At 33.1% G+C, this 20,129-nt stretch overlaps 1 protein-coding gene across 1 annotated transcript; it reads right to left on the bottom strand.

Moving 5' to 3' along the window:
• Nucleotides 1–742: 742 nt before the first annotated feature.
• Nucleotides 743–9,883, bottom strand: LOC134696009 (endonuclease V-like). The gene is made up of 8 exons (XM_063557530.1): nucleotides 9,801–9,883; nucleotides 7,411–7,563; nucleotides 6,689–6,875; nucleotides 5,871–6,005; nucleotides 5,162–5,201; nucleotides 4,499–4,680; nucleotides 3,344–3,472; nucleotides 743–2,444 (listed from the first exon to the last, which is right to left on the bottom strand). The coding sequence occupies exons 2-8, from the start codon at nucleotides 7,491–7,493 to the stop codon at nucleotides 2,256–2,258; spliced, it is 945 nt and encodes a 314-aa protein (XP_063413600.1). The 5' UTR covers nucleotides 7,494–7,563; nucleotides 9,801–9,883; the 3' UTR covers nucleotides 743–2,255.
• Nucleotides 9,884–20,129: the final 10,246 nt, after the last annotated feature.

Below are 20,129 nucleotides of genomic sequence, written 5' to 3'. Positions count from 1 at the left end.
GCATTTACCCATTGTGACAATCTAACTAGTATATCTCAACCTAAAATATCATCAGTTAAATGTATGACAAAAACAAACTTCATTTGCTTCAACTTTTTTATGAAAATTTCTCATTCTTCAAAGCTAGGTAAACTGAAACAAAAATCACTAGACATAACACATATATGATAAACATAAAAAAGTATTATCTCAACACCTAACTGTGACCAAAAAGAGTGCACTTGTATGATTTTCATAAAATTTCCAGCCCTAGTTTCATCCAAATTTGTCAATCAAAACTTCATGTGTAACTGGAACTTTTTAGTTTGCATGGCTTCAGTGAACAGAAAGCTGTTGCGGAAGAAATGTCAATCTACACATTAATCGAAAAATCTGATGTGACTAGCCTTTGTTCAAACTTGTATGTGCTTTGTATAGACGCAACAAATACTAATTTTAAAGTCTTAAGAAGTCCCAATAGTGGATTAATCACATGAGTGCAGACACACAACTACAGAGTAAGTTTCAAGCTTCTGAATCAAGTTGCTTTTGCCAATTAATTTAGCAACATTTTGACTAATTGATAGTCTCATTTATTCTTAAGCATATAAACAATACAAAAATTGGTAACAAAATACTGAACTGTAACAATCTGTTTTTTATTCAAATATCTCAAAAAAATTATAATAGATATATTATTCAAAGAGAGGTAATAAAATATGATAGAAATTTATAAAATCAACAAAAATATATCACAGATTATAACCATCATTTTAAAGTATAGTTTGCATTATCACAATATCTTTCATGTCATTTTCTAACACACTAGGGTGCTATAAACAGTTTAGTATAAAAACTAGGGGTTATTCCCCGACTAAAAATAGACATGGAGGGAAGTCCCTTTTTATCAACATAATTGGTGAAAAAGTATCATGTTTTTTGTATTTGATTGTAAAAATAAGTTAATTAGCTTCAATTAAAACAGGTTGAATGATTAAAATAATTAAAATAAATTAGGGCTATTCCAGAAAAAAATGTATGGAGGGGTTGGAAGGCAGTTTTTGTCAGCACCCACCACCCAGACAATTGTAATTGAGAATTATAGTGCATTATAGTGTGAAAAGTGGCTCTGATACCCATCACCCATGTATTATTAATACAAGGTGCCTTACATTTTTTTATGGAATAGCCCTTAGATAAAATACACATGTTTTGAGGGGAGACAGACTGTAAACATCCTGTTTTTTTGCAGTGAAAAGTGCAAAACTTATTTGCACCCACTGTCGCTCTTTTCGGAGCAGGCGAACCTGAAGCATAAATTTTTAGAAAGACCAGGTAAAAACCTATGAAATTCATACAGTTTTGATCATGAAAAATGTGCATGTATCATGTCTTCATGGGTGTGCACATGGCCTGATTTAATGTTTTTTATGCATATATTAGGCAATGTTTTTCACATTTTCTCTGGATAAAATTTTTAGTACTATTAAAAGTACAATTTTTTTTTATTTCATTATAAACTAGAGAAAATTCTGATTCTAATGATATCTAGTTTTATACAAGTATCTTTATTAACATTAACACCACTAAGGGTCGATTATAAATGGTCCCTCAAAATATGACGTCATAGAAAAAAAACTGTTGATTGCACCCCTATCACTTAGTAAAAGTGGTAGTGATGCAGAATTATAAAAATAACCCTTTCTTCCTTTGTCCTGTTTAAAACTCTCCTTCAAAACGTTTTCATAAAATATGGACAGACTTTTAAGCTTTGTTATAGAAGATATAATACTAAAAAATTTAGTGATATCTAACAGAAATGCTTTTTTACAAGTCAGCCAACTTGGGATTTTGCAATACTGAAAACAATTAATTATACAGGTGAAACTGATTTTATCGTGTTTTTTCAGCTGACATTACGTCACATTTACGGATGATTCAACTTCAACACCTGATAATCTTTTTTAATTTGTGAAATTGAAACAAACATGTAATTGAAAAATTGCAAGGAAATTTGTTATGATGTATGATTTCATCAGTAATTATAACAAAAATAATATTTTGTATTCTCCATATTTATATATCACTTGATTGCCAAAGTAACTCTTTTTGCCTAGTAAAATGACATCCCATCTCAGCAAGAATGTTGTTTAAACAAACTAAATACATTTAAGAATAATTCAATTCTATCCGTTTGTGCTAAAATATTAAAAATACAGAGTACCAGTAACAATTGAAAAAAGTTTAAAAGTTCCTGATTTAAGGTAGGGTACATCTCATGTATATTCTCCATCAAACAAACAACAAGTATCTTCAAACAATTCTTCTATATTATCAACAGGGTTACATTCAGTGTTACTATGCTTTGTGTTTTTTGTCTTTTGTTTCTTCTTTCCTTTATTCTTTTGTTCTTCATGGTCACTTCCAAAATTAACTCTTAAATATTCTCTACTTTTTATATCGGCCTAAAAAACAAAACAAAGATGAGAGTGTGTGGCTCCATATTGATTATGAGATAAACAACAGAGCTATTTCACCAGTTTTAATGTGATTTTTGTTTGCCTGTGCATGTACTGATTTTTTGACATGAATGGATATCCCATATCCTTGGTTTTTCTATGAAGATATTAAAGTATAATAAAGATAAATAAATTTTCCTTTTTGTATTTTTCTAATCTTCAATTCATTGTATATCTGGAACTTTACAAAGAATGCATGAATTTGTCCATATAAATCTACAATTCAATTTATTTAAGATGTTGTTGGTTCTTTTCAAGAATTGAAAAGGATACATGTGTAACTTTGTAAGAATATATTTCTTCATTTCCTTTTTAAGTTAAGGGCTATTCCAGAAAAAAGTGTAGGGGGGAGGGGGGGGGGGGGGGGTGGGGTTGGAAGGCACATTGTATTAATAATACATGGGTGATGAGTTTCAGAGCAACTTTTCACACTATAATGCACTATAATTCTCAATTACAATTGTCTGGTTGGTGGGTGCTGACAAAAACTGCCTTCCACCCCCCCATACCTCTTTTCCCGGAATAGCCCTAATTTGAAGTGTTCTGGGTTTTAAAAAGACACAGTGATTAATTGAAAAGCCTATATTTAATTATTGATAAAAACAAGTACAGTTTTGTAGACAAGCTTAATTGAAATGTAATTAAAGGTATGTAATTAACCCCTTTCTTTTTATAAAACTATTAATTTGCTTTATGCAAAGAATCATTGTTTTTTTTTAATTCATCAAAAAATTAATCATGTCTGTGATGTACAGATAAGTCATTCATTATCAGAGCCACTCCACAACTCTGTCTCTGAATCATTTATTCTTAAGATCACAAAAAGTGTAATTGAGTAATAATACCTGTCTAGTTGGTTCTGGTACCCTGTGTTTACAACATTTGTATACTAAATCTACAGCTGAATCAAGTGTTATCTTGTGACCAGTTGATATGTAAATTGGATTAGGTGCAGAATCACAACTCCTCAGTGCCTGGATTGAAAAAGTGATATATCATTAAATCATCATTAATCAGCTTAATGTAAATGTGGCCCATAGAGAAGTTCTACATCAATTAAAATTGGTACTTGGTGTCTTAAGTTTAGTTGTTTTTGTGCTCAACTGTTTTTACAGCTGGTTCTTACCTTATACGTTTACATAACTGTAGTCTGTTTCCCAGCCATTACTGAAATTCTTGACAATATATTTGTATATTCCGAAGGCATATTGAATGTTTTACGGAGGGGACCAACCTAACATAACTGTCACTTTTAAGAATCAGATAAAACCTTCACAAAAAAGTTTCACATCACTACATTTTGTTTGTATCTGTTCCTAGTCGGATCTGGTTTTTGTTAATAATTTTATTATAAACCAGCGTTCTTACTTGAATTGTTTCACATTCTGTCATAGTTGGACCTTTTACAGTTGACTATACAGAATGGATTTTATGTATTGCTGAAAGCTTCATGCTTAATAGGGTGATTACAAAAAAGGCCATTTATTTACTGTTTACCAACTTATTTCCGCGAGCGATTTATTTTTGCGACTTTCGCAAGTAGAAAAATAATGTGAACTTAAATCGTCGCGAATATTTCAACTTTGATCTACCTTAATTAATTTCATCATGTGAATCAGATAATCCTGAAATTAAATAGCTGCGTAGTGGTCAAGAAAGGGTAAAACGCAAAATAAAGTATCCGCGAAAATAAGTTGGTTTACAGTATATATTAAGCATATTGATTACAAAATGACAACACAATTATTTATTTCTCACATAGCAGAAGTATTGTTTAAGAGAAGAATCAGTTTTGCCATTTCTGTTCTTTCATTTAAATAGAAGTTCTAAAAAAAGAATTTAGAAAAACATTATATGTAGCTTATATTTGTCAATAATTCTTGATTTTTGTACATTTCCTAAGACTTAACAACAAGTCCCCACCAACAAAAATTCTAAAAGGAGAACACTTATCATATATATCTTTAATATGTTTTTTAATGATTGTTATTATTTTTTACCTTTCCTAAGACTTTACAACTAGTTCCCACCAATTTAAATGTATCCCCTCCTTTAGATAACTGTTTAATCTTTAGCTGATGGTCATCATCATTTTCAATACCATCTACTTGGAAAAGATTCTTGGCAACACCAATACATGGAGTGTCTAATAAAACACCTAGATGACAGGCTAAGCCAAACCCTACAACAAAGTCAAAACTAAAGTTTTTAGAAAGAATATTTGTAAAACAGTTATTAAACTAATTTATATTCAGGACATATTGAAACTATCAATTCCAAAATCCTCCTTAACAATGAAGCATACATTCTGATCAATCAACTTATAACTTAAACCTGTCACTATATACTATATTGTGTATTATGACTTCCAAATTTTTATGGAAACCGTTCTGATGTCCATTAATTGCAGGCAAATAAGGTTAAGGTAAAATTGAGAATGGAAATGGGGAATGTGTCAAAGAGACAACAACCCAACCATATTCTTTCAAATAAGGTGTATTGTTTGACCTATTTTAAGTATATATAGGTTCCATCCTCAAATATTATTTGTTGAACATTAAAGTTTATACTATTATCTACATCACATTAAAATATACTTCACCTAAACTTAAACAAGAGGCTTGGTTGTGAGAGAAAAGGTCATTAGCTTTAGACATACTTACCTCTAGGGTGTAAAATTCCATTTCCATCTACCATTATAACCTGAGTAAAGTACAAAATGTAGGTAAAATATATTTAAAATCATTAACATTTTGCTCAATGTTGGAAGGCATCACTGTGAATTTGAAATGAAGAACAGCTATGACAGCATTGTTCTTTTGATTTTTGTGTGAATCTTGCTATGCATGAACTGATTTTTTTATGTCACAGATAGATAACTCATATATGCTTTGTTTTTCTATTGTATTTCTATCATTCAATGTTTATGAAAACACCACTTGAAATTATTAATCCATGACCTCTTTATAATCATTAAGGCAATTGCTACCTGCATGTAGTTTCTAAAACTACACTTCAAACTCTGAGTAAGTTAAAGGGAGATAATCAAAATCTCATTAAATTCACTCCTTTACTGCTAAAATATATCTATGAAAAAGAAACCAAAAGCACTGTATACTTTATTCATCCTTGAACTAATCATTATTTAAAGAAGGAAAATCAACTATTTCATGCAATCTAAAATCAGTTGCAATTTATCACTTAATTTTTTTTTATTTCACATTAAAGTTTTTGTTTATACATGTAGATATTGGGCTGTTTCCTTTCTTTCAAAATAAAGCATGTTTCTGTATATCACTCACTGCATTGTACTCATACTTGGTACATATTTCATTCATTCATTATTAAAGGTCAAACATAAAAATAGTTCACCTGAGGTACATATTGTGGCTGTGTTTTCTTCAGTTTGTTGTACATTTCTTCAAGTAGATATGCTTCTCTGAAGGCAAGGAACCCTGGGATATACGGTGCTGTTAATTTAATCATCTGACAATCTTCATACACAACCTTAAAAAAATAAATTATTATCTCAGTACTATATGACTGCATGATTAATAATATTATTACAATGTATGGTTGAATAAAATAACCCACTGTCTTTCACAAAATCTTGTAGTCCGAGCATGAGCCTATACTAAAACAAACAAAATATCCAACTTGATTGGTAATAGAAGCAAATGATTTCTTTGGTTTGACATGCTGAACCGAAGCTTTTAGTCAGTAACTCTTTGAATGTAACTATATACTTTTTTACCTTTGAACAAGGTCGATGGTAGAGCACAAAAAAAACAACAACATTTGAACCCAACATATCTATTTATATCTGTCTAAAGCAAGGAACCAATGATCCATTTTCTAAATGATCTTTTACACTTATTATTATGATACATTCTATAAATTTCTGTATGGTGGGAGTTTATGCTTTGTCTATTAGATGTTTGAATAATTTCTTAAAAAGAACCCTTATAAATTTTTTCTACAATCGGCTGCTAACTGTCTAGCTGAGTATTAACATTTTATGTTACAAATAAGTGCCAACATTAAACAGAAAAAAGTTCTGAATAGAAACCCAACATTACCATGTTTACAATTAATTTAACATAACATTACAATAATTGAATTTAAAATAAAAGAATTAATGAATTTCTTAAAAGTAAATGCAAATCAATGAATGAATGAGTGATCTGTACCTCTAGTTGTGGAAAATTGAGAACAATTAGTGCCGCACATGCATTCACATTATCTCCCTTGACAAAGGAAATATCAACACCACCTATCAAGAAATTATCTGAAGTTTTTCCATGGCAACATGATATTATCTTTGTTATATCACTAGAGTCTGTTAAAACCATCTGTTTCTTCAACTTCATCTGTTCTCTGTAAAAGTATCATGAATTAGTCAAATTATAACCTCAAATCAGGTATAGAATAAAATATTATCTGGTAAGAGAGGTTTTTCTTCATAATTTCTTTCTAAAATCTAAGACAGATTCATTGTTTTTAATTGTGATAAACAGTATTTTTCACAACCTTTTATCACTATGTGGAACAAACATTTGTAACTATTTTATCACATGGTTTGTAATGAAAGATAAGAATACCCGAGTGTAAAAAATAAATAAAAATTGGTCGATAAAAACAGCCAGGGTCATCCAAGGAAGATGATGGATGAAGAAGTAATTGGAACTTTATTGACCGTATTATATATTTCTGATAGTTTTCCTGACCTATTCACATATCTCTAAGCTGGAAAGTTTGACCTATTCTAGTGGCACATCCTCTCCTATTGTATTATAGGAAGAAACCAATCTTCAACCAGTCATAAATATTATGAAATGGTATAGAGTTGCACACCCTCTCTTCATATCTTGTAGCAAACACGGACAATCATTATTTAAAAAAAGTGAAATACCTCTCCCATTTAACTTTTATTTCATCAGGAATCTGACTTTGCTGTTCTTCCTGTCCATCCACAGTACTTCCTGAATCATCCATCTGAACTAGTCTTTATCTTGTTCCCAATATAGCACGAAATACCAAATGTCAATAGTACATGTATATATACCTGAAACATGTGAAAGTAACAATAGTTTATTATCTTCTTTTTATATGTTCTCTATAGGCCAGAATAGACTGATATACTGAGTCTAGAAATAATTTTTATCACACCATTCAATGATGAGTTGGAGGTCCTGCATATTGAACTTTTATAATCATGATAATAGTAAAGATGAATTGATTGATGGAATGGATGCCACAATTACAACATATTAACAAAATAAATCACTTATATAGATCTCACTAGCTGCAGAAATTTTGAAAAGTGCAAATAATTTTCATTGTCTAGTTTAAAATGTCTAATTTATGTTATTACTTATAATGTCATTTAAAATGTCCAATATAAGTGAGTGAATCTGACAATATAATGGACAAATTGTCAGTCAAAATTCTGATTGAGGTAAATACATGTACATTCATGTATCTGTTAGTTTCAACCAGACAAAACCTTTTTGAAAAATAAGATTATTTGCCTTCCTACCTATTCTTTTCTTTTATCAGCATGTTATTGGAAACACATATGACGTTGTTTTTTTTAAACCTTAAAGAAAACAGAAATTCACCAAAAACCGCTGACATCAGGTTCATGTAAATGTAGTATTTGTCTCATATTGTTTTGAATTTTTATGACAGAAAAATAGAGCAAGAATTCCCAGTAGATGTTTTGCCGGCTCAACATATTGATTGAAGTTTCATGTTTAACCAGGCCTGAAAGCAAGTTTTTTTGCAAATTGCTTTCGAGACATTTTGACCGACGAATCAGTACACTTAGAAATGTTTTGAGGCATAGCAGGAACTAGATAAGCAGAAGGTGCCAAGACAAACTAAGTTGGGAAAAAGTTTTGAGAAGCTCCACTCATAATATTCAATAATGTTGTGAGTACTTTCGATTTGAATGGTCAACATGGTCAACAGATGATCATGGACAATAGACATCAGCAAACATAAGGCGATTTATAATGCAAACTGTGTAACTGAGTGGACCATATGTCCATCATACCTGTCAACTGACCCGTATTCTGTTGGTGTGACCCGAGATTTTCACAATTCTGAGGGATCACCCGGGACACCCGCCGGGTCATTGAAATAACCCGGGAATTCCGAAATTGACCCGACTTCACCCGTATTTCTTAGCCTTGAGATTGATTTCATAAGTAATCTAGCTATGTAAACTGTCAAATTAAGTGACCCATTAAGTGCATGGCTTCACTTGACAGCGTTGGTGTCAAACACACTGTTAATTAACACCAATTACCGTAGCTGTAGGTCCTAAATAAATTGCGCTATTGATTTACAAACATACTAGAGTTACTTCCCCTTATTTGTCACCATTCAAAAACCATGACTCCATATCACATGAAACTCAATAGTCTGTTTATTTTACTATCTTCTGCAGAATAGAAGAAAATAAACATCAAAATCTAGGTAAGTCTTTCATTTCCTAAAACAAAGACTACATATTACTTTTATATATCTAGGTTCTGGCATGCCTTTTAACTTTCCTAGATGAGTCAGTTTGGCTGTTTGTCTCATAGTAAATGATGTGGTGTAAACACGTCCATACTGAGTTTTCAATACACGTATTTACACTTTTGGTATATATTTAGCTGCATTTTTCCTCCGAATGACCTAGTACATGTAACACCTCCAAATAACCTTTTGACATCAAGCAACAATCACCTTTTGGTTGTGACGTCAAATGTTTTGAATTATGATGTCAAAGTTTACAGGAACCCGTGTGATGTTATGTAATGGTGGTCAAATTTGCATACAAGTGTAAAAACAAATGTACGTCTATTCCTTTTGATGATATTTATTTTCACAGTGAAACTTCAATTATGACAGAAACTTCTTTAATTAGATGGCCGAAATTGTACATTTTTAAATGACCAAAAACACTAGCCTAAAGATATCTGATCCTGTGCATAAACAATTTTACTGATTCAATGTGATATATTACCCAGAGAAACTGCAGTACCAATTAGACACAAGAAAGCACATAGAGATCAGTAGTGTCAAACTAATCATTGACTTAGGATGAAGATCAGGATCAAGGCTGAACTGGCACCAGGACAGAAATGTCTTGCTTCCTGCAATTTTTTTTTTGAAGTTATAAGAAATAAAAAGCAAATGCAAGACTTTTTAGAAACATTAACGTGATATTTCATGAAAAATAGACATCGATATTGTAAAATACAACATTTTTGTTACATACATTTCTGTGCACTTATAACTGAAATATACCTTTAGTAAAAAAACACAGAATATGAAAACTGATGAAATATTTCGCAACTGAAATTATGCCGGATATAAACAAAGTGCATGTAATAAAAGAAATTATGCGGAGCAAGTCCGATGTAAATCCGTGGAAGCAATACAAACGAATGCTAGTATTTTCGAAAGCGAGGCTGAGAGAAAGAAGACGTCTGAAAGATCCTGAGAGAATTTTTCGTTTATTCCAGTGTTTAGTCCATATATTCCCAATTGTATTATATCCGTGTCACACCTTGTATAGTGCACTTAAATATTTATAAGTTTAACTTCTTAAATAACAGTAATTTTTGATATTTTTAAGGTTTTAGTTTTTCATTTTTGTTTGAACTTCGCGCCCGGGGTCCGCCATCTTTTCCCGTGCTGAAGACACCTGGTAAATACCAGTTGTACAACAATATAAAACCTATGTCACTTGTTAAAATCAGAGGCAACTGTTTCAAAATAAACTTGGGTGATGCCAGAAACAAAGATTGTAAAAGAAAAGCTATCCTAATTTCTGATAGCAAAGGAAATACATCCAACAAGAAATCTCGACAGAGAAATTTCTGGATCTTACAATTATTTCTCATCCAGGGTTACTAATAGATAATACAAACTTTATTTGGTCAACATTGAAAAGAACTATTAAAAAAAAGGAGAAAGCTATTGTATTTTTATGGATTGGGACTTGTAACCTTACATCAAAAACCGACAAGTATATCCAGCTGACCAACGATACCCCAAAATATCATAGTAAAATTGATGACATAGCTGACAGGTTATCAGACTGGAAAGCACAAATCCAGGCACGCTACAAACATACGAGAGTCGTAATACTAGAGTGTCCACCCTACAGTATTGTAGCATACAACAAAGCAAACGGTCACCCAAATCCTGCGGAAGGGAAGGAACAAACGTCTAGGCTAGAGGAACAAATTTACTACCTAAATGCACTTATCAGGAAAATCAACAACAAAAACCTGAAAGTTACAACAAAAACAAAACAAAGTAAAGTGGATTTAAACAACAACCAAGCAGAATCTGACAAAGCAGGCAAGACCAAACCAAATCACTACACCTCACCAAACTTCTCATCCGACGTATTACGTCAAACAAAGTTTAAAAAACAACAAACTAAGTACTACGTAGACTATAAGGTATACACAGACGGAATACACCCGGGTCCAGCATTGGCAAAACTTTGGCTAAGAAGAATCTGCCAAAGAATTATACAACTCTGCTATTAACAGTTTTAAACCAAGCAAGGCTCAAGCTTGCTAACAACAAACATCATTAAATATTAACAATCTTAAAACGAGCAAGGCTCAAGCTTGCTAACAACAAACATCATTTAGAACAACTCTGCTATTAACATATTTAAACTGAGCAAGGCTCAAGCTTGCTAACAACAACCGCCATTTAGTACAACTTTGCTATTAACAGATTTAAACTGAGCAAGGCTCAAGCTTGCTAACAACAACCACCATTTAGTACAACTTTGCTATTAACAGATTTAAACCGAGCAAGGCTCAAGCTTGCTAACAAACAACCATCATTTAGTATAACTTTGCTATTAACAGATTTAAACTGAGCAAGGCTCAAGCTTGCTAACAATAAACAACAAACATCATCTAGAACAACTCTACTATTAACAGATTTAAACCGAGCAAGGCTCAAGCTTGCTAACAAACAACCATCATTTAGTATAACTTTGCTATTAACAGATTTAAACTGAGCAAGGCTCAAGCTTGCTAACAACAACCACCATTTAGTACAACTTTGCTATTAACAGATTTAAACTGAGCAAGGCTCAAGCTTGCTAACAAACAACCACCATTTAGTATAACTTTGCTATTAACAGATTTAAACTGAGCAAGGCTCAAGCTTGCTAACAATAAACAACAAACATCATCTAGAACAACTCTACTATTAACAGATTTAAACCGAGCAAGGCTCAAGCTTGCTAACAAACAACCATCATTTAGTATAACTTTGCTATTAACAGATTTAAACTGAGCAAGGCTCAAGCCTGCTAACAATAAACAACAAACATCATCTAGAACAACTCTACTATTAACAGATTTAAACCAAGCAAGGCTCAAGCTTGCTAACAAACAACCATCATTTAGTATAACTTTGCTATTAACAGATTTAAACCTAGCAAGGCTCAAGCTTGCTAACAATTAACAATTAACATAATTTAGAACAACTCTACTATTAACAGATTTAACCTGTCAGTAAACCTAGCTTTAAAATCAATCCATCTAATACCTATATCAAGTACATCAAGATTTGAAAAGCAAGATTACTACTTGCCTCTGTAATTACATAGTGAACTCAAACATTACATCTACAATAAAGACTGTAACCAAAAGTTACCATTGTGCTACCATAGCAAGGATATAGCTTGCTGGCTACAATTTCCTACATCAAGTATATCAATATCTGAAAAGCAAGACTATAACTTGCCTTTATTACACCATAGTGAACTTAGAACATTCACCTACAATAAAGACTGTATCCAAAACTTACCATTGTGCTTACATAGCAAGGATATAGCTTGCTGGTAACAATTTCCTATATCAATATCTAAAAAGCAAGATTATTACTTGCCTTTATAACACCACAGTGAACTTAGAACATTCACCCACAATAAAGACTGTATCCAAAACTTACCATTGGGCTTACATAGCAAGGATATAGCTTGCGGGTAACAATTTCCTATATCAAGTACACCAGTAGCCGCACTCTAGTATAAAACCTAGATTTAAAAAGCTTAAGTTTAGAGAACAAAATGGCCATGGCAGAACAAGATGAAAAGCAAATATCAAAAACATTACGTAGAAGTGAAAGATCTAAAACTTTATTGAGACCCCCATCACCAGATAAACATGAAATAGAAGGAAAAAATAAAGGGTATAAACTTAATAGGCAAAATGCTCTCTCCAAGAAGATAGACAAATGTAAGTCAAAACACATAGAAGTCAATCTTAAAGCTGGAAATCTGTATATAGAACTCAGCACAGCAGCATATGAGGTATTCAGAACCAAACTCAAGACCTACCTATTTACAACCCCCTTTAATAAAGCATACCATACAACACGACACCAAAGTCATGAAGAAAAGGGACTGCAAGTTGAAGACATCTATAAGATATACAAAAAAAAGCCTGACGGAACCTATGGAAAGCAATCAAAATGCACTATAAACTCATACAGGACGAATAATTCCATCTTAGTTAATGGCTCTGAAATCAATATATTTATAGAAAACATACTAGAGCCAATACAAGAGTTCATTCAGCAAACACAACCTGCATTAGATGAGCTGAATAGAAGTATGGCTGAAACCATGAAGCTAACTATAACAGCAGCTTGTAATGGCCAAAATGAAGAAATAGAGAATATAAACCATAAAGACAAAGCAGCACCAAGCAATAAAGAAATTGTCAAGAACCCGAAACCACAAGATAATGAATTTGACAAAGATGACGTCCAACAACAACAACACAATGAGAATGAGAATAGTTACAAATGCCCAATATGCAGAGAAGAATCAGAAAATAACACAATAGCCTGTGACGAATGTAATGAGTGGTTCCACTACACCTGTCTAAAGCTTACAGAAATGGAGATACGTAAGATTGATCCAGACATACCATACATCTGTGATCTATGTAATGACGAGGCTCTCTTTAGGAGCACAATCACAAAATCTGACAGAGACCCTAATCAACATCAAGCTTCCAATCAACAAGCATCCAAATGTATAAAGGTACAACAGCAACCAACAAATGCTATAGAAATAGAAGATCAGAGTGAAAACAATGAAGCTCAACAAACATCCAACCTGGATTTACCAATTATAGAACTAGACAATGATGAGGGAACTCAGACTGATTTGTACAATGAAGAAGATAATATCATTAGAGAAACAAAACAGAGAACAGCAAGCCCTGAGCAGAAACATACGCAAATGGATAGTAACGTTCCTGAGGGAGAATCAGATGTCATGAATAGACCATCTCAGCACCAAATAGAGGAGCAAACCTCAGTAAAACAGCCAGTAGAAAGTGCTAGTGTAAATACACATGAGAATAATAGAAATATAGATAAACAGACCCAGAAACAACCAGTTAAAAGAAACAACATGAAAAACCAACAAAACCGAAAATTGGAACTAGAACAGATAGCCTACATAAGCTCATTAGAACAGCGTATCAAGAATCAAGAAAAAACGATAGATTTACTAAAGAAAAACATGGAGATCATGCAAAATAATGGACAGCCAACAGATAACATCAATAACATGAATAGGCAACCAAATATAGAACGAGGTAATCCAAATAGAAGCAATATAGATCAAATGAGAGATGAACTTGAAAAACAGATAAGACAAGAAATGCAAGGCCAAATGATGGAAATGAGGCTTAAGCAGCTAGAAAGTCAGATGGTCCAATTCATGTGTCTTAACACATCCATCACAACCCAAATGATGATACAGTCTCAAAAAGGCCCCACTCATTCACATCGAGGAGAAAGACATAATGATAATTACAACCAGTTACAACATCATCATGCCATGGAACAATCTAGAATATATCAGGAATTGAGGCCAAGTCAATTTCGTCAAAATGACCCAAGATGGTATGACTCTGGACACAACCAACAGCAAACAGATCCACAAGGGTATAACTCTAGACAAAATCAACATCAAACTGATCCTAGAGTGAATAACTATGGACACAGCCAGCACCAAACTGATCCAAGAGGGTATATCTCTGAGCAATTGTTTCATCAAAATGACCAAAGATATAACACTGGACATTTTAGACATCAAACAGATCCAGGAGAGTATAGCTCTGGACAAATCCAACACCAAACTGATCCAAGAGGGGATATCAATGAACGAATCCTACATCAAAATGACCAAAGAATGTATATCTCTAGACAAAGTCAACATCAAATGGGTCCAAGAGGGTATAACTCTGGACAAATCCAACATCAAACAGAGCCAAGATGGTTTAACTCTGGACAAATCCAACACCAAACTGATTCAAGAGGGGATATCAATGGACGAATCCTACATCAAAATGACCAAAGAAGGTATATCGATAGACAAAGTCAACATCAAATGGATCCAAGAGGGTATAACTCTGGACAAACCCAACATCAAACAGAGCCAAGATGGTATAACTCGGGACAACAACATCACCAAAATGTCGCAATGTACAACTCTGAAAAAAGTCGACATCAAAATGATCCCTATTAATGGACAAAATCAATCTTTCTTAAGCAGTCAGGTCCAATCTCATCTAAGACGTGACCAAGTCGGTCCAATTGATCCAAAACACTACAACCCAGTGTACCAAAATGATGTACTAAGACAAGAAATGCAGAGAGCTCCACCACCACCCTATCACCAAAATAGTCATCACTACTACCATAATAGAATATCACAGGGAAGACACGGTGATAATGGGCAAAGAAAAGAAAAGTCCAACCCCGAAATTAGCTCAAGTCCGCTAAGACATGCCGAAATAGAAATTAAACTGGTCCAAGCAATTGACCAACTTACAAATCCAGAATCTCTGCTAAATGAAGAACAAGACCTGAAAGAAACACCAACAATTATTGCAACTCCTGACAATGAAATAACAGTTCCTAATAATCAACAGGGTGTCCATCCTTCAATGAACCTTCCTCAACATCCAACAGAAGAAGAAAAGCAAAAACAACAGCATTTTTTAGAGAAAATAGGCCAACCAAAGGAACCACCAGACATCCAAGAACTTGGACAGGAGACCGAAATACTACTGAGACAATGCTAGATATTATCTCAATGAACATTGAGGGAATCAAAGGCAACAAGGTATATATGAAAGAACTTTTAAAAACAAACTCAATCCTTTGCCTACAAGAACATTGGTTACACGGATATGAATCCGTAGCACTAAAAGAAATTCTGCCAGACTGCGACTATCATATCTCAAGCTTTGATGATAACCTAATTGATTTGGAAATGCAAAGAAGAAGGGGGAAAGGGGGAGTAATAACCATATGGCCTCAATCAATTGCACATAAGGTCAGGAAGCTAGAAAAAGAAGAAAGAATAATAGTCACTGAAATTCAATCTGAACCAGTTAAAATCATACTAGTTAACAACTATATGCCAACAATGGCAACGGGATCAGATAAAGAGTACAGAGAACATCTTGATAAAATTTCATCAATCATTGATAAATATGAGCAAACACACAATGTGATCATAGTGGGGGATTTGAATGGAACACTCATGCCAAGTAGAAATAATAACCATGACAAACTACTAAAGAACTTTTGCAGTCAGCATCAGTTAAAGCATACAGTTAGAAATACTCACAAACCTACGTTTTATCACCATAATGGAAATTCAACCTCGCAGATAGATTACATCCTAGAAAACATCAGAGGCAATAATCTTTTAGATTCAACAATAATGGACCAAAATCCACTTAACAGTTCAGCACATGTACCAGTAAAGGCAAAAACCAACCTGATTGTTAAGGGAAAAACTAAGAGTAACAGCACAAAAAGCAAAAAGAAAACTATTCTGAAATGGGAGGAAACAAACATTGAAAACTACCAACAGAAAGTAAATCAAGTAAGGAAGAAGAATAAAATGCAAAGCGAAACTGATGTAGAACAACAAGCACTTAATATCATAGACATTCTACAAGAAGCTACTGAAATGAGTGTTGTCAAGAAAATAGTGGCCTTGAAAGGACCAAAGTGGAAAGCCTCACCAAAAGTAAAGGAATGTATAGAAAAGAACAAAAAAGCATTCTATGCATGGAAGCAGAAAAATAGACCAAAGAATGAAGGAAATACAGAATATCAAGAAATGAAAAAACATAAAAGAGAGCTAAGGAAACAAATAAGAAAAGAAGATCATAATGATAAACAAAACTTTTATAACAAGCTTATGAATAAACCTGATTCAAAAGCCTTTCATAGACTGATCAGGAGAAACAAGCATGAATCCAAAGATGCAAACTCCAAAGTCATTAAGAATGAGAAGGAAGAAGAAATCATGAATCCAGAAGAACAGTCACGTATATTTGCAGACTACTACGAAAAGCTAGCAGTTCCATCAAAGGAGGAGCACTATGACGAAGAATACTTAGAGGATAGCAAGCACAGGCTGGAGCTAATGAACAACATTATGAAACATCAAATAGATACCTGTAATATTACAACATTTAGTGAGGAGGAAATAATAAAAGCTGTAGGCAAGCTCAACCCAGGAAAAACAGCAGATGAATACTCACTCACAGCAGAACATTTCATCTATGCAGGTAAAAGCATAAGCCAAAATATAGTGTCTCTATTTAACAGCATAATGCTTACTGGAGAAATACCTAAAGTGTTCAAAACAGGAATTTTGACACCGGTACACAAAAAAGGAAAGGACTCCACCCTACCAACAAATTACAGGGGAATAACTGTTACATCAGCCCTAGGGAAAGTATTTGAATATGCCTTACTTGACAAAATGATAGATCTCAACAATAACCAATCCGAGCTACAATTCGGATTCACTCAAGGACTATCTCCAATTATGGCAGCATTAATAGTGTCAGAGGGCATAGTCCATGCAAAGCAACAAAACCTGAACCTGTTCTTAGCTACACTTGACAGTCAGAAAGCATTTGATGTGGTCCACCACATGATTCTCATGGAAAAACTATTCTATGAACTACCACCAGACATCTGGAGAGTGGTTCAAGATTTATATACCAATATGTCATCAAAAATTAAGTGGAACAGCCATCTAAGCAAGCAATTCTCAATAAAACAAGGAGTAAGACAAGGGGGAGTTTTATCAACCCATTTATACAAGCTATATATAAATGAACTACCTGAGGAGCTAGAAAGAAGAGGTTTAGGATTAAATATAGGTCTTGATTACTGTGGAAGTCCATTATGTGCTGATGACATTGTTCTAATGACAACAGATGAAACAGAAATTCAGGCAATGCTAAATATTGCCTACAAATTTTCCTGTCAGCATCGATACAATATTCATCCAGAAAAGAGTACACTTATCAAAACAGAGAGGATAAAAACAACCAAACAACAACATCCTATAACTCTGGGAGAAAAACCAATAAAAGAAGACCAACAGACAACCCATCTTGGAATCATCAGAGCAAGTAAGAACGAAACAAAACTAAATATTCAAGAGCATATCAGTGTAGCCAGACGGACACTATATACTCTAATTCCTGTTGGACTGAATGGATAAGAAGGACTTAACCCTATTACAGCATATAAGATATATCAAGCCTATGTACTCCCAAGACTACTATATGGATTAGAAGTACTGTCACTAAATATCACCCAAATGTCGGAGCTGAAGCAATTCCACCTCAAAACTCTCAGATGCTTCCAATCATTACCAATTAGGACATCTAGTGCAGCAGTTCTCATGCTAATTGGAGCCCTTCCAATTGAGGCAGAGTTACACAAAAGACAGTTGAGTCTTTTGTATTCCATACTAGCATCTGAAAATACAAAACTGAAAAGTGTAATGGAAAGACAGATGACCATTAATGCAGGGAATGCTGATAGCTTCTTTTCAAGAGTACAAGAAATCCTGAATTTCTACAATCTACCTTCAATAGCAGAATTCAAAGAACATCTGCCCTCAAAAATTCAGTGGAAAAAAGATACTAACAGGAGCATTGCTGAGAAATGGACAAACCTCCTACAAAAAGAAATGGAAGAAAAATCTACACTGAAACATTGTAACATCCAAAGCCTTAAGATACATGGAGTCCATCCAGTATGGAGAACATTACCTCCAGTAACATACGAGGTCAAAAAGGCAAATATTAAAGCTAGGTTACTGACAGGAACATACCTTTTACAAGAACATATTCAAAGGTTTAATGGAAATAGTGATGATCAAAAATGCCTGCTTTGTCAAATAGAACAGGAAGACTTAAAACATTTCTTACTCAGATGCCCAGCATTAAATGAACAACGTCAAAAAGTGTTTCCTGCACTGAAACAAGCTATTATATGCAATATAGGCCAGAATAAATGGCAAGAGAACTTCGATGGAAACAAAGAACTATTAATGCAAGTAATTATTGACTCAACCAAAGTACGGGAAAATATTCAAATTCTTAATGAAGAAATCTCAACAGAGATAGAAAGAATAAGCAGAAAACTGTGCTATGACCTCCATTGTGGCAGAACATTATTACACAAAAGGATGGCAGTATCAAAGCAGTCTGAGGCAAAAGACCCCGGGTGTAATGTCTAAATAACCATTAATTTATCAATTAACTTTTACCCCCAAAAAACAAAATAAAAAATTGAGTTGATTAATTATCAGACATATATATCCTAAATGGAAGCCTAAGAGTAAACTTAAATGGACAATGTAACACAAAAAGAGGAATATTCCATATTTTAGTTTTTAAAAGGCCTTAACTGGTAATGATTCAGATCAAATATTTTAGATTTTATAAAAGCTTTATGATTCCATATAATCAACCTCTATTTTAACTGTAGAACACAACAACTAGTTAAATAGAAATAAACTGATATAAATTCTGCATATTATGTACAGTAACATAACAGTTAATTTTAATTTTAGTGGTTTAAATAGTAATGCTAAATCCCAGACCATTAATAGCAATCTATATTTTTTATCTTTTTATTTTTTTTGTGTCAAGAAATAAATAAATAAACTATGTCCTTTTACCTCTCAATAGTAAATCTATTTCACTCCTTTTTAATCTGTGCGTTTTAAGATATTATGACTACATTATTATATGCTTAATGTACATAGAATAGTAGGTGTAAATATTTTTATGTTAGCTTTTACATTAATAAACGGTTTTAGGACAACGATAATCTTTTAAGGATTGTATATATTTTAACCTAGTCTGCTCCATATTTTTAAACAGTAATATAGAAATAAGGGATTTCTTTTTACCGTGTGACACGGGTGCTCCGTTGCGGAGGAATTTACTTAGAGAAGAAGAAGAAGCTAGTTCCAAGTCCGATTCGTTCCAAACCAGTTCGTTCCAGATTTGGACAATTCGTACCAAGTCAATTGTCAATTCGTACCAACTGATTTATTTTATTATTAATCAGACTTAACAATTTGTTCCAACTGATTTAGTTCATTATTAATCAGAATTAACAATTTGTTCCAACTTTATTATAATGTTTGTGTTCGTAAATCACTGAATTTGTGTAAATCAACCCACTGTTCATGGCAAAAATTGTCAATTCCTTGTCATTTTTTTATGTATATTTCAT

This window comes from Mytilus trossulus, chromosome 14 (genome assembly GCF_036588685.1).
Source record: "Mytilus trossulus isolate FHL-02 chromosome 14, PNRI_Mtr1.1.1.hap1, whole genome shotgun sequence".
Lineage (NCBI taxonomy): Eukaryota > Metazoa > Mollusca > Bivalvia > Mytilida > Mytilidae > Mytilus > Mytilus trossulus.
The sequence above is the reverse complement of the archived record's forward strand: the minus strand, read 5'-3'. Positions and strand labels throughout refer to the sequence as shown.